The following is a 16,449-nucleotide window of genomic DNA, read 5'->3' on the forward strand; positions in this document are numbered from 1 at the left end:
AACTATTCCAACCCATTCCATGCTCTATACCTGGCTGCATGAGGCTGTTATAGAGAGGCAGGAGGTTGTGCAACCACTCCCCCATTACACTAATACACTTTAGTAGGCAGTGCTCAACAAAAGGGTGGGGATAAGAAGGTTACAGCTCCCCAAGGCTTCCTAATAAATCCATCTCACCTCAATATGTTACATAATGATATAATGTATTATATTATTATAAGTAGTGACATCATAATAAAATACAGGAGTGCCACTCAAGTGGCGAGGAACACCTAAGATATATTTTTATACTTGTAATTCAGTTCCTGTATTTTTTAATTACAGATAAGAATTTAAAATGAAATTATTCATTCCGTAACTACTGTTGTAATGGATCCCTGGCATATAATTAAGAGGCCTTTAATTTTAATTTTGTATACTGAACGCCTGTTTTTGGAGGTATTCTATCCTCTTTATTCAGGGCCCATACCTGCAAAGCTTGAAGCTTCCATTGCCGTGGAAGCTAAAGAGGCTGTATAGTTTGCAGATGTAACTTTTATAACAAGAGCTTAGCTTTTATAACAATGGCTAAAAATAAGATGGCTTTAAATATGCTGCAAGGCATTTCCCTGCCTTCTGATTGTGACCCATTCTGGTGGTGCTATCTGTGTTCCTGGGCCCAGCTCAGGGACTGCAGCACTATTTTCTAACCCATACTTGCAATACAGTTAGTAACTACGGAGCATCTTCCTTCTAAAGCAGGGAACCTACTATCGCAGTGTTCAGCATTTTCTGGAAACTGATCTCTTTGATGGTAGAAAAATATTTAGCCTATAACCTCACTGATAATGTGAAAATGGATGTCTCCAGTTATTTGCAACTGGATATGCAGCCCTTCAGCCTACAGGAAAGATTAAAATCACTGTCACATGATTATTACTAGGTGAGGATAGCCTTTCTGAAAAGATGACTGTACTTCTCAATTCTAGTAAATACAGACACTTGCATCTTAAAAAGTACAACAATAAGTGGCACCTTTTTGGCAGACTCAGCAGGCATGCTAAAGTTTGTCTCAGCATGTAGAATGAATTAATATTTCTCTCCCAAGAGCGGGGCCTTCTAGAAAAGGCTTAAGGCAGATTGGTGGGGCATTCAAAGGAAAGCTGGGGCGGGGGGAGACTTTTGTTTATATGAACATTTTTCAGATTTAGATCTAGAAACATTTACATGTTTTAATGTTTCAATCTTGTATGGAAAACTCCGCCCCTACCTGTCCATCCCTTATGCATCTGGTCTCCTCTATATTGCACTACACACATCCCATATTGTCTTCTCCTGCTTCTCTCTGTATCCCCACTCTACCCTTTTGTAGTCTGCCACATGTGCAAATCCCTGTCTTTAGCTCTTTGACCCCATTTCCTTGTTTTGGCTCATGCTCCTAACCCGTCTCTCCTGACCCTAACCTGTTTCTGAGCTCCTGGCTCCCAAGGCCTTACAGCTCCTTATCTGCTAAATTTGCCTTCTGTGCACCTACTGCTTGCTTTCTCTGGAGCCCACTCTATGGTCTTCCGGGAAAGATCTGTTGAATACCAGCTATACCTATAGCATATGCAATTTAGGAAGCACCATGTTTCCTTTATTTCTTCCTGTGACAGGATCCAAAGCAATCCTTTTGCTTTTGTCAAGAGGATGAGGCCAGCCTCTTCTCCGTGGTGCCCAGCAACAGGACAAGAGGCAATGGGCAGAAACTGAACCACAGGAAGTTCCATCTGAACCTGAGAAAAAACTTCTTCACTGTGAGGGTGACAGAGCATTGGAACAGGTTGCCCAGAGAGGTGGTGGAGTCTCCTTCGCTGGAGATATTCAAAAGCCGTCTGGATGTGATCCTGGGCAATATGCTCTAGGTGACCCTGCTTGAGCAGGGAGGTTGGACTAGATGATCTCCAGAGGTCCCTTCCAACCTAAACCATTCTGTGATTCTGTGATTCTGTGATTCTGTCTCCTTGTGCTCACAAGAGAATAACAAAGGTCCCCTAGCAAAGAGAATAACATAGGTTCCCCTAGCACTTGCTTCAAGCTGGCATTGACAGTTTACAGTGCACCTGCATTGAAGTCTTCTTACTATTATTTTGTTTGGTCATGTATACACATCAGTGGTAACAGAAATTCATTGTGAAGAGATTCTAACTACTTGTAACCAGCCTGCAAGTATTCAGTGTTAAAAGAAAAAGGGTGAATAAATCAAATAAGGGATGAGACAGAGAGCATATAACTAAATGTTACTCTCCTGACATCCAGATACAGTTGCCATCTCGGGTAAATAGGGAGAGAGGACTACTCCATTTTCAGTGTCCTCATGAGCACAGTATGGTGCTCCAAAAAGACAGGAGCAAAATTCTCTCCACGCTTCTTCCTGTCCTGAACCCACAATTATAAATGCTGCCCGGCAGAAGTGGCGACTTTGCCAGTTCCTCACAGAGGGAAGGAACAGCGGAGGGTGTAACTTCTGCATGCCCACAAGAATTAGGGAGCCTTGTGCCTCCCTCTGATTCTCCTGGACATTGCAATCGTGCCTGGAAGGAATTGTCTCACCTGGAACAACCCAGCTGGTTTACCAGTCCTCCAGCAAATCCGTACTGCACTTTGTTTAGCCTACATTCAAATTGTTCTAGCCACTTAAGAAAACATCTAAAAGGAAATAAACACCAATTAAGGCCGAGCCACTTTAATACAATAAGGATCAGCTCTGGACATCATTTTCTTGCTTTCTATCAGATAAAGCACCCATTTTTGAACATTTCATTTTGTACTTAGATTATGTCTTCTCAGATCAGCTTTAAGCATTACCATCTGTTCTGCAGCAATCACATGATCCTATCACTTTGATTCAGTTGAATACAAATCCCTTTGACAATAGGGAAAGAGCAAAATAACATTCATTTGTTCCAAAAATGGCCACAATGCTAGATTGTTAAAGGGCTGCTTCATGGCGGAAGTACAAGGCATGGGGAGAGAGATTCTCCTATCTGCCTCCTGTCTCTGTCCTGCACTGTCCAGGCAGCATTCTGACACTGAGGCTTGTTTGCTAGGGGGTTTGAGTCAGTGTTTCAGCTGTGTTCAGCAGCCCGAAGGCTTGAAAGCTTAGCCAGGGCCCCATGCCTCTGCATGCCTGCTAGCATTTGGAAGCAAATCCTGAGTCTCACAGGGAATACACCTTTCTCTAGCAGATGTAAAAAGCACTATAGTTACACCTCTCAGCAATCTTGGAGGCATTCTTTCTGCATCTGTCCTCTGCATGCAACTGGCCCACAGTCATTCCTCTCGGCCGTTGCAGCAACAGATCATCCCTGCTGGTTTATAGGAGAAAGGCAAAAGCAGAGTTCGCACCCAGCATCGTGGTCACGTCTATTAACAAAACTCCAGTGAAAGACTGGTACCTATTATTTGGATATTGTGAGCATTCACCTACTTAGAATAATGTGCCCATTGGTATGGACTGGTTTAGCAGAAAGATGATCTTTTTCAGACTCAGAAGACAGCGTCATATATTTCTCTTTAATATTTGAAAGAAGCACACATTTTACCACTGAAGTAACTCCCAGTTCATAACTTTGCTTATGCAGACAGTGATGCAGACAATGGATATCATTTGCATGAAACACAGAAAAGGGGCGCATTAGAAGTTTTTTCACTATGTCCATCTAGACTCGTCCTCAACAAGGAGTTACAAGCATCTTGGTTATCATTCAGAACAGAGTTTCTTTTTGCTGAAAATTAGTGGAATATGAATTTCTATATGAGAACCATGAAGGTGAGAATAACAAAATGCTCATTTCAAGGGTGCAAAGGCAAAAATGTCTTGGACCACACACTGTTCATTTGCATTTTAGCATCTATTTAAACTCAGTTCTTCAAGTTTGTAAGTTGTTTCAATAGTTAATCTGAAAGCAGTTGGTGAATAAATCTCTCAGAAGCATGCTGTCTTTTTTCTATCAAGCTAAAAGGGAAAAGGTGATTCATTTTAAGTGCATTGATGATAGAAGAGCTCTGAATAGCATTTTATCTGCAATACTGTACTTGAAAGGAACGAAGTGCAAGTTAAACAAACAACAATGAATGCATTTTTTTCAGGGGTGGTCCTCTTGGAAAATGTTAACCACATTAAAGTAGGTAGTTATTGAAATATGCAATTAATTTTAAGCTGATAGAAGTTGAAACTGTCATTCACCTGAGCAGATGGTGGAAGAACCTTCTTGCATATCTGCTGATTGGGTCCCTGTACTCCAACACAGTTGCATCCAAGAGGGGTCTTGCTGGAGCATAAAAGGTTCCCAGGCTTGCCTCAAGCTGTGCTGTGGAGTTCAAATGCAGCAGCAATGAAACAAGTGAAACGGTTTCAATTACAACAGGTTGTTCATGTTTGCAGTCAGTCAAATTCCTCAAACACTGACGAAATGTGATGTCGTTACAGTACAGATGAAATTAAAATATGACAGCTTGTATGAACACAAATGTGCATATAAACTTTCACTTGAGGCAGAGCTGAGAATGAGTTTGAGCAACAAAAGCTGTCAAAAGGGTGAAGAAGTCTATAACACATCAAGTTCACACCAGAAACATACAATTAAAAGTGACTCATAAGAGTAATACAATTTGAACAAGCTTGTCCAGTAGAGATTAACTCTCAATTAGCTCAAATTTTCTTTGTCCTCTTAAGGAAACAACAACAAAGTTCAGTTTTTCAGGGATTATTGTTATGTGTTAGGTCAGCAGGTGACAGAACCTTTCTTGTGATTGCCTTCAAGTCTAAGGAACCTCCTTCAGCCAATAATTCTTTAAAAACTTTAAATAAAAGGGTCTAGAAACCCTGTAGGTTTGACTGTCCTACAGCTTGTAGTGGTGGGAAAAAGGATAGCCTCCCTTGTAATCAATAAAATAAAGCTCTTTTGTTACCGAGATGCTCTCCACTTTAAATGCTTTCTGACCTGCTGTACTCCTTAACTGTGGCTTCTAGGCATTTTTCTACACATTTTTAATACAAAATCATAAATAATACGTGAAAACACACAGTACATGTTTGTGTCTCAAATGGTTAGCTGAAAGGAAATTTAACGATCAATAATATTTATTGCTGTGTGATTTCTGATAGAAAGTTAATGCATAGTACAAGCCCTTACATGCAGAACAAAATGACTGATAGAAGTTTCACTCTTAAATCAGAGGGAGAATATGATGTACCAGCATAGGTTCTCCTTTCAGGGTGGGTGAGCCAACTGTTACTGCTAGTCAGAATTTTGTGTAGGCTTTAAAAGAAGAATATAACCAAATTACTGTCTCATTAGGCAAACAAAAATCGCATTGATTTGCTGTTATTAACATTCGTTTGAATTAGCCATTTTTGTATTAGTGATAGTGGTTCTTTAGTATAAGGTTCTTCAGCATAGTTATATTTATTTTATTAAGCTTGATAACACTGAATGTGCTAATAGTACCGTGTTAGCAACCTAGGCAAACTGTTACTAAATTAGGTTTTGCATTATCTTAAATCTAGACAGTAAGATAAGCTGAACTTTACAGGTATTTTCTTTCAAAGCAGCAGTCAACTTAGATTAAAATTGAATACAACAGTACCTTTGCAAAAACAAGCCATACTCTCTTGCCATTGCTGTTTTCCTGACAGCATGTTTTGTACTTTTGAAAAGCTTCAACCTACATGGGATACGAGTAACTACTAGCACAGTTATAGATTCATTAGATGGCCCAGCTTGATGTTGAAGGCAGAATAAAGATCTCAAAGATAACTGCCACATCGCTACAAATAAAAGGCCTCACTGGGTTCCGCTAATAAAAAGAAAACAAATTACCACGTCAGATTTGTTAGATTCATATAGAATAAATCCTGGGTAAAATAAAATTCTGTCTGCTGTAAACAGTGTTAGGGAGCTGCATGGGGGGAAACATGCAGACATCAATTCATAACATGCATATTTTTACAAGAGTTGCAAAACCAGCCCTTTTCACGGATCCTTTTAAAAGTATGTTTTATTTAGAATTGATACTCTATGTTTGTAATGCAGAGATTTTTTAATCTGATCCCATAAAATGGATAGCTGCTGGCTTGGCAGCAATATGGGACACCTTGGAGTTTTTCTATCATCTAACACACCACATTCCTAAGTATTCTTTCTTGCCACAAAAGGATGCCTGCTCCCCAGCTGCCTTCCTCCTAGACTGTGGTATAACACCTACCCACTAAATCAATGCACTTGAAATCTCAAAGTCTATTGAGTTTCAACATATACAGCAATTCAGGAGGAAGGCACCACATCAGGGTTCAGCAAAAATCGAGCTGAAACCAAAATCTTCATCATTTGTTGTTAGGGACCATCAGCTATTACTGCAGAGGGCCAGAAGATTACAGTGAGGACAAATGCTATAATCCTAAAGGAGGCAGCAGAGGACAGTGTATTCAAAATCTTTGGGTGTTCTAAATGGAAGAATCACCCTTCAGAAGCACCTTAAAAACCATGCTAAAACCTCTTGTCCCTGTTACAGGAGACTGTCCCTCTTTAAGTTGGCACTGTCTCAGTATGAATATAACAGACACATTCAATCCTACACTAGCAAAAATTACATAAGCTAAATTTATATAATATAATGATGTTATAGCACATATGATATTGCTATACATGTATTAAGTCATACCCATACAATATATACCTTAAAATACGCGTTATTTTAGTATTACTATTGACACAAATCTGAATTAAAGTGCAATCAACATGCTGATCCAACTGTTTCCGAAATTAATGACATTTGATTATAGAGTACCTTAATCCTGACTGTCTGGTTTCTTGCTATTGTTTTCTTTTTAAGGTCAGTAAATATACAGTCAAAACCCACATATGAATTACAAAGACCCCCACAAAAATATATTAAAAATATAATCAATCCTGACCTTCTCTTTCTGGTGTAAGCTTTTGTTTAAGAAGGTGATTTACAATGGCAGTCAAGCTCATGTAACACTGACGACCCATCGTGTTCCAGTTCATGGTGTTCAGGACACTAATTGCTTCATGTATCTCCTCGTAACGAATGTACTGGTGTATGATTTCCACAAGACCCAGCTGTCCTCTTGTGATCACACCTATCACAGGAAATATTAAAACCAAAGACCGTGTTATGAGTGTGTAAAGCGGTAGTTGACTACTTTTCAGCACAGTTAAAAATAATTGAGTATGGTTAAAATTAAAAAGTTTAAATTAATGGGTTTCATGATTAAACATTTATGTGATATAGCTCTTTAATATCTTGGGACACCGGAGAAAAACCATCAGCGAACTTCACACATGGAGGGTGGGTGAACGTGATCAGTACCTACTAGTGAAAACATGCGATGAAGTTTGTTTTAAACGTGGTTAAAAAAGCTTATTCCCAGTTTATCTTTATCGGAGGCATTCCTATCTGTTGATAAATTCAGGTTCCTAGCACCTCTTTCCTGTAGGAGAATATTGCCGGACAACACTAAAAAATAGGTACCTATGTACACTAACCAAACTTACACCAGCTCAGACTTCAAAGAAACAGTTACTCTGGTACTCTCCATATTGTTACTCCTCTAGACCTTAGTTCTAGCTTGGCAAAATTCTCTAGGTGAGGCTTTTCTTCTGTGAAGGCACATTGTAAACAATGTGAACGTCTGGGGACTGTTGAATTACAGGTACACACGGAACCAAAAATATGCCTACTATGAGTGAGAAAAATCAGCAACACAATGCCCACTCCATGAGAACATGATTTATCTACAACATTCAGTCTCTAAAAAGTAAAAATTAAAACAGATTCTCAAATTTTCTTGACTAGATCTCAACTTCTGAACAGAGAAGGTTACTGAAAAGCTTCAGAGTGTAATGTTATTTATTGTCTCAGACTAGCTAAATGATCATGAGAAGTAGGCCATGCATAGCATTTTAGTAATTCTTCCTTGCTTTGAGTTATTGTGCTAGTGTATTGCTTATCAATCAATGCTGTCCCAGGTATCAGAAACAGAACAAATTTTCTGTTTCCCTCTCTTTAATTAAAAATAATTTTATTTTTTAGATTTAATCAATCTAATATTTCGATATTGTTTGTCAAGGCTGATTTTAAGGAAAAAATTCTGATAAGAAAGGGAACAAGCTGAATTTCAACACTGATATTAAAGTCACAGAATAGCTGGGGAAAAAAAACCTGATAACAGGGAAGAATAAACCTAAGATATAGAAAACAGATTTCAAAAATGTTTCGTAAATGTAGTTATGAATGATATTTGTGATGGAAAATAAGGATAGAGAAAAAGAAGGAGGAGGAAAAAATCTGACTATAGCTTAAGGACAAATAACCTGCTACGAAAGTGCAAATACAGACCAAATGCTTTGGGAAAAAACTTATTTTTTTATTTCTTGTAACAAAGAAATATTTTATTTTTTAGTATCATTAAAGAAAAGACAGGTTGCATTTCACTTTGTATATATTAAAGATTATGGACATTATACTGTGTAATAGCTATGTTTAACGTATGTACATCTGTGATAATATCTAACTGTTATGTTAGAATTTGTTCTCCATAAATGTTTAGTGTTTTTCAAGTATTACATTAGTTGGGCACTCTTCACATTAATCACAAAGTGAAGATGAAAATACTTATTTACATGTTAATTAAATTTAATATTATATTTCGAATCTCTCTCTAGGCCAGCAATGATGAACCACTGGCAATATTACTAAGTATGGCATTATCCAAGATCTGGGTTGTCATCAATGACAACAAGCCACAACGCTTTTAAAAATAAATTTGGCATTAGATACCAAAAACATTTGCCATTAATGGCTGAGGGTAAGTTTAAGATGAATCTTTTCCTAAAATATATCTGGCTAGACAACACAATGGAGAGTTCACGGATCTTGTCCAAAATCGTAATATGGCAGGTGGAAGTTAAAAATGCATTTATCTGTTCTCATTTACATAGTTTATTAATAGACTTTTATGGGAAACAATTCAAAGAATGTTGATGTAATTTATTAACGATAAAAATAAGGGATTTTACAGCTGCATGTATCCCAAAGAATAGATGTTACCTATGGTGCCATACATACATAGTTAGTTAGTAAAACTACACAGTCCAGAATCAATTACAGGAGTTGCATTCAACTGTATCTGTGGGAGATCTTTCTTTGCTTGAAGAAATTTAAAAAATTGCTATGTAAGGTGCAGTGATGGGTTGTAGGATCCAAAAATCCACTATTTTGGAAGGGCAAAAATCGAGGACTCTGAAGTTCCAGTAAGAGTAGTTTATTCTAAAAGAGCAGTAGATTACTGCAGAGACAGAATCAAATACTCACAGACTCTGCACTATTACTTTGAAATTTTTGTGTGTGTTTGTATCTACTGATAAAACTACAGCAGCAATCCTACCCTATTTACAATATTAAAGGCAAAACTTGGGAATATATCTGCTCATTCAGCAGTGGTTCTAAGCAGAAGCCTAATTTTAAGCATGTCCAGAGTCCTCAAATTCACTTTTCACCTATTTGGTCGAGTTGAGTTACTTTGCTGGGCTGCCTTACGGACTGAATGCTCTACTGTAGCACATGAGCTACACAGCACATATACAAAAGCATGAGCTAATGACAGATTCTATTTCAGTCCTGCATGCCTGTTTTTTTTTCTCTCATAGACCCCCTAAATTTTCAGTATAATTTGTATTTGTATTATTTATTAAGTAACACAGCCTTAAAAACTGCTGAGCCTGGCAAGAGAGGCTGACTAATCAGCACAGCATTAGTTTGGTAGCGTGGCAGACTGAGAAAAAGAGAGGAAAATCTGAAAACCAAGATGCTATAGAGAACAGCACACTTTTTGTTACAGGGCTGGGGGAGGAAGGATAGGGAGAGCTTTGCCTTCTTCCTAGATGAGATTTTACAGTAATTATACAGAATGAATTTTAAAATATGATAACTTTCAGCTGTAGAGGTCAACATCTTCCCATTTGGATGCTTGACTTCTCTTGGGTGGTGCGCTTCCAGGCAACCTACTTGGGAAAAACAGGCGACAGCCAACTCGCTGCCTAATTGATTTAGGAACGGTGCCCAGGGAGACAGTCCAATTAAGTTTACAAGCTGGCAATTAGCAGGAAAGGCCTCTAAATCCCTGCACTGAGAGCCTGCTTGCCTTAGTAAGAACATAAATGCGCTAAAGATAGCAAGGGGAAAGCTGTGCTTTCTGGAAAGCTGTTGTGAACAAACCCCACAAGGGAGAACTGAAGAAAAGCAAGGTAGACGTGGGTAGAGTGCCTTCTGCTTGACAGGTAACAGGTAATTTCGAGTTGTTGTTGTTGCTTTTTAATGGCCAACATGCACAAAACCATCAAATAGCTGTATTAATTAATGGTCTGGGGTACTCGGCAACTATTAAACCTGTCATTGAACATAATGGAGCAGACTTATCTCAAAATAAATGACAACTTGTAAACAGTTTTTTAATAGTATTTTGGATAACTAATAATCTGGAGCAGCTCTTTTAGAAATATACAAGTCAATCCAACGTTTTTTGTTGCTAACTTTCAATGATATTAATTTACCTGTTTGCGCTGGCATATTTAGTTACATTTTTTAAATGCAGGCTTTCAAATGTTTAAGTCTGCAGTACTTTTAAACAGGATTTTCCTCCACAAAAGCAGATATGTGTATCAGTTAGTAAAAAAAAAAAAAAAAAAAGAATTAACGTAGGGTTTCAAACCTTACTTTCACCTAGCTTAAACAATATATATATTCTTCTTCATCTCAGTACACACAATAATCACAAATATTTCTGTAAGGAGCTACAAAGGTAATTCTATTTTCTTGGGCAGACAAGGGGCAAAATGCCGAAATTTTCCAGGATGAGTGTATTTGACATGGCTGCTTGTCATGTGAAAAACACTGGACTGGTGGTCAGAAGATTTAAGCATGATTGATTGTTTTTTAGCTCTCACAATGGGCTTGCATCACTGTAACTTGCCTGACTTGAATGGAATGAATCCAGTTCTCAAGTGACGAGCAACTGCAGGGGTTTTATTCTTGGTTCAGCCACTGTCTCTCTGTGTAACTCCGGGAAAGCTTTTTAGCTTTCCTCTGCCACTTCTTGTTATTCTATTTGTAAGATGGAGATAGCTATAGTTTTGCTCTCTTAAAGCCTTTTTACACCTAATGTGTAAAGTGAGAAGTGCTATATAAATTCTAAAATGAGTATTAGTACTGCTTCTTTGATTTACAACTCCTGGTAAGTTGACTGAGAGACCAGCCTTCTCTGAAAGCTGTGAAATCTTTCCTTCTTGTGGAAAGTCTTGAAGGAAGTGATGTGTGAAACATAAGGACCTACTTGGTTCACATCTTCGAAGATCATTGGAATTGGGTGCTTTGGGCCCACGTATCTAAAATGAGGGTTCAAAAAACTCTAAAGGAGTTTTCAAACTAAGAAATTTGTGAGGTACAGATGTTTCCTCAAGAGCATAAGGTTCAGTGGATGTGCTTAGTGACTTACCAAGTTTAAAGCGAAGTACTCCTAAGGGTCCTTTGTCAAATCTAACCAACAAAAGATCGTGAATATCTGTGCCCTCAGTGCGGGGAGATGCAACTTGAGGAGCAGCCCACTGTATCTGGATGAGGCTGCTAGACACGTCAAAGTGTTTACTGAATTGCAAAGTTGTCTCAGGTGAGTAGTCTTCTGCCAAAAGCTGCATTTTAATTGGGGACAGTGCTGTGTCAAAAAGTTGCAGCTCCCCTTGAGAGCTGCCAACCAGGAATACTGCTCCACAAGGGTGGTAGCTTATTGAAGCAGGCAGTAGTTCTGCTTGAGCTAACAGAGTCACTTTGTTGTAGGCTTCATATAGAATTATTGACGAATCTTCACAACCCAGGACTAGTTTGTCTTCTGTAATGTTTCTGCAGCAGCTGATGGCCTTTGCTCTTAGAGGTATTCTGGTGACCGCCACACACTGAATTTTGTTCCTAACACACTCGTAGACACAGCTGTCAGCCATGGGCTCTTTGTCTGCAGAGATGGAGTGCTCTACTGTGTGAACCTGATAAGGCTGATTAGTGCTAAAGCTAGCATCAAGTGGATCCCATTCTGTACGGACGAAACTCAAAACCTGAAAAAAATCCAGAGCGTTTTGGTAGTCATTTGTAACAGCTCATTCTTATTTTGATGATTTAAAAAATAGGTTGTTGCAAATGCATTTTTCTCATGGGTCACAAAGCTAAATCAACCATGTATTTTAGAAACAGAGTTATAAAATCTATTATTTAGGCTTTTAAAGGGCTACTTCATCTTATTTAAAAACCCTGCAACGTAGTTTGACCATGTTTGTTTACTCAGAGTATATAACAGGTTAGCAGAACAGAAGATAGAAGCGGAGATGATCCTAACGGTCCTAGTGATAGGAGAACTGAGCAGCTGACTGAACCCAAAGTACAGCTGATTATTCACAAAGGCAGGTGAGGGAGAAATAAGACATTTCTGAAGAAAAATATAATAGATGTTACGCTGAGCATCAGATGTAAAGCATTTTTCATCGTTTGTTCTTGGCCATGGTAACAGAAACTATTACACTGCAGTGGTAGGAACGATGGCATGTTTAAACAGTGCGTACTGTAGGTTGCCAGATGAGTAGGTGGTAGATGCTCCCTGGTGCCATATAGCTTTAGAGGCAGAATGAATGAATTTGTGATAGCGGAAAGGGAGGACCAGCTAGGGGTACCTGAAGATTGAGAAAACTGCCGGAATAACACAAAGAGAGAATAGGATGGCAAGACAGCAGCTGGCAAACAGCAACCATTTGTAGTGTGAAAACACTGGAAGCACCATAAAATGATGCAAGCAACAGGAGAATCCAATGAATATTCATGTCATGTGACGCATGTGTTTGAGAGAGAGGTATCGTATAGGACATGAGCAGAGAAAGTGTGGGAGAAGTACCAGCTGTAAATGAGTTACAAATTGGCTTACGGAAAGCTATTTCTCTGAAAAAGAGAGAAAATCAATGTCTCTAGAAGAAAGATAGTAGTGGAAGTCAGTCAGAAACACACTTATGTTTGTTCTTTTAGAAATAAATAGTAAAAGGAAAACACCAAACTGAGCCAAACCTCACCCTCAGGTATACCCATAGCATTCTTCAGGCTCTGAAGAACGCTCTTCAGACTCTTTAGACTAAAGCTGCTGATCTGCTGCTCATTTTGGAAGCCCCTTTTGAGTCCAAGGGCTACGCAAGTACAAATGTGATTGGAGGACATGGACAGGACAAGAGAGGAAATCTGGAAATTTCGGGTTGAAAACAAAAATGGGTGCATAATGTTAAAGAAGTTTTAAGTTGATTTCCACAGATCACAAGACCGACTGAACACATAATTTAGTCTTTCATCCTGCAGATGAGGCGAAGAAGAAATTAAGACTTTTTTGCTATACCACTCATTACTTCAGAAGCAACGGCTGAATTTATAAGCAAGTTATTTGGGATGTTGATCAGACTGACGAGAATCTTTTGTTCTGACAGTTTACTCATTTTATAAGTAAAAGGGATTCTCATTCAAAAGGGGGGGAAAAAAAGATTTATTGCAATTCTGTGGCTGCACACCAGGTGTCTACTAACACAAATGTCTTAGCTGGTTTAAGATGATTAGTTAGGGACATACAAAGGACCACTTAATACTCAAGAAATAAAGTATTAGATGCAAAAGCCTCTAATACAGAGGCCAGTGCATCCAGCTTGTGAAAACCAGGTAAGCCAGTTTCAACCAAGAGTGAAATTGTGATATATACCAAAATAGAAACCAAAGGTTTAACTAGCAATCTAAGCTGAAAAACCTCTTCTCCTGCTCCATTCCTTCACCAATGATTTAGGCTCTTCAGCTAGTCATTTATGCCCACAAAATGTGCAGTGGCTACCGTGCAGTGGTTTGATGTTAAAACTGCTTGAAATGTGTAGATTAGGGTGTTAAATTGCATAGCAAGGAAACCTGCAAAAGAGGTTATTGCGGACAAAGGATTACTGTGACCACAGAGCTCTGTAACCCCAAATAAAGACAAGATGAAGTGTTATTATTTGTTCTGCAATTTTCCCTAGGAGTATGTATAGAGACCCAGGTAGCTGCCTTTCAAATATGTGAAACAGAAATCTTGCCCAAGCAAGTCTTCAAAGCTTCCATAACTTCTGTGAAATGAGCCTTGAGGCCCTCTGGGACTCAGATTTCTGTCTTCCTGTGGCAGGTTTCAATGCACTGCATTATTCCTCTACATATTTCGATACAAAAACAGCGTTCCTCTCTGGACATCTCCTCACAAGCTACAAGAAAGTCATGAAGATCTACACAGCTATCAAGCCCATGAGAGGTGAAAGCCTGAAAGTGCAGTTTAATTGTGAATGGGGGCTGGCCCTGAAGGCTGAGGCAGTAAAGAAGAAAACAGGAAATATACTGGAGCGATTGCTGTGGGAACTGGAGACAGTCACAGAAAAATAAATGTTGTCATCTGATTGTCTGAGAGTCAGCAACCAAACTGAATCCAATTAATAGTTTTGTTCTGCCTTGTAAGAGCAAAAGTGGGACAAAACTCTGCTAGTACATTGAAATGAGAAGTCAAACCTAGTCTTTTGGAAGGCCTAATTTAATCAGTCTTGAGATGAGAAGCTTCCTGGCTTCACACAGTTTTGTGCGCAGATCCTTGAGATGAAGTCTAGGGTAGAGCTGGTTGGTATATATAATGCAATTCTAGACTAGGGGAAAGTTCCTGAGAGAGGGAGAGGAAGACTCTATTTGCTGCCTTTCAAAAGATAAGTTTTGACATAAAGTTTAATTGAATTAGACTTAAAGGAAACTTTTCTAGAGAATTCTGTTGATAATACACTGAATACTGGCTGAGAACAAGAAAGGCATTTCTCCATAGATTGGAACAGATACGCTACTTCTCATGCATCAGTGGCCTCATTTGCCTCTTGGAGGAAAAGAATACCAAGCCTAGAGATCTCTTTGTTCTGGTTTCCAGCTTTGCTGAATACAACTGGTATTTGGCACTCTAAAGGTGAAAAAAATGGATATTCTGTTTCATCTGAGAAGGGAGATTTGAGCTTCTCTGTCAGAAAAACTTTTATTAACAATTCTTCATGCCACTACCTGGAAAACTGAAGCAGAGAGACATACAACTACAGAAGCATGTTGATAAGACTAAGATAATGCTTTTGAAAAACAAGCAGCCTAACAATCAAAGCATCTTTTTTCCTAGAAGATGATACTCCATTACCTCTCAGTTTTTTTATCTATCTGGTAAGTAGCCTTATGCTAGTAAATGCAGTATACCATAATGCTTTAACAGTCCATCTGAAGGAATCTACTGGGGTTCCTTTCCAGTGAGCAGTAGTTTTGACCTCTTTGGAACTCTAAAGGGAAACATTATAATAGCACTATATCTTCCAGTCAACAAAACCCAAAATTTGCTTGGAGAATGGGCCAGCAAAAGCTGGAGGAGTTCCCTCAGAAGTGGGCAGGACAGCTGTAGGAATTACAGAGGAGGGGACGGGCCAGTGGAACTATGAAGACAGAGCCATAATGTCACAGGGCAAAGTGCATAGTCTCAATCAAGGCTAAGTGTTTTCCATAAATCTAGGACAAAGAAGAATATCCTTTGATTTTTTAGAAAATTTCTGGAGGTAATTTGCATGAAGTAAAACCAATTATTTATTGACAATCCCTTCCTCCCCCCCCCCCCCAAACTCCTTTTTAGGTCTGTGACATGTGCACTACGAAAATATTGTTGTTGGTTTTTTTATAAATATTGTCCATATAATTTGTGCGTTAAAGCAGCAATCATGCACCACTATGGCATTTATATCCTTTTTACCCTTGCAGTAGTGGCCTGAGCCCTGTGTTAGCTAATCAGCAGAATGAATGAGGGATACTATCCATGCCAATCTCCACTCCTAACTCAGAAATCACAGCATTCCAAGCAAAGGAATCTAATCTGTTAATCTTTGTAACCAAAGGGGCCCGAATTATGCTAGTTACAATGCTGTTTTTCCCTTCAGTTTGTTGTGTGAAAGAAATAATAGAACTAGATTGTGTAAGCAATGTCACTCTCGTCAGTGCAAACCTTTGAACACTGAAAATTGGAGTATTCTGCATAGAGTACTAGGAAGGGATAAAGCCCACATATCGAACCAAATATGAGTTTTAAATAGTAGTTCTAAAGCAGAAAATTGGCTTACCAAGCAGATAAAAAAGAAAACAAAAGAAACACAGAAACAAGCTTGCTGTGACTGAATTGTCTGTCTTTCGGATGAGAAAAATGTTTGATTTATTTTATGGATGTTAGGAAACTGCTTGTTTAATTTCACACAGTGAGGCTTCAAATAGCAACAAACACTTTAATTAGAAATGTTGAGTGGAAAGTGTAGGACACAC

At 38.7% G+C, this 16,449-nt stretch overlaps 1 protein-coding gene across 12 annotated transcripts in view; it reads right to left on the bottom strand.

Moving 5' to 3' along the window:
• The window catches only part of WDPCP (WD repeat containing planar cell polarity effector), a 154,924-nt gene that overhangs the window by 62,235 nt on the left and 76,240 nt on the right, over positions 1-16,449 (bottom strand). For all 12 annotated transcript variants that reach the window (XR_011140577.1, XM_068940628.1, XM_068940629.1 and 9 more), the window contains 3 exons: positions 11,540-12,149; positions 6,938-7,126; positions 4,208-4,331 (listed from right to left, as the gene is read on the bottom strand). Coding sequence is in view for 11 of the 12 variants with exons in the window: in XM_068940628.1 (XP_068796729.1) it covers positions 4,208-4,331; positions 6,938-7,126; positions 11,540-12,149 (923 nt within the window). In the remaining variant the exon portion in view is untranslated. The remainder of the gene's footprint in view (positions 1-4,207; positions 4,332-6,937; positions 7,127-11,539; positions 12,150-16,449) is intronic.

Source organism: Struthio camelus, chromosome 3 (assembly GCF_040807025.1).
Source record: "Struthio camelus isolate bStrCam1 chromosome 3, bStrCam1.hap1, whole genome shotgun sequence".
Lineage (NCBI taxonomy): Eukaryota > Metazoa > Chordata > Aves > Struthioniformes > Struthionidae > Struthio > Struthio camelus.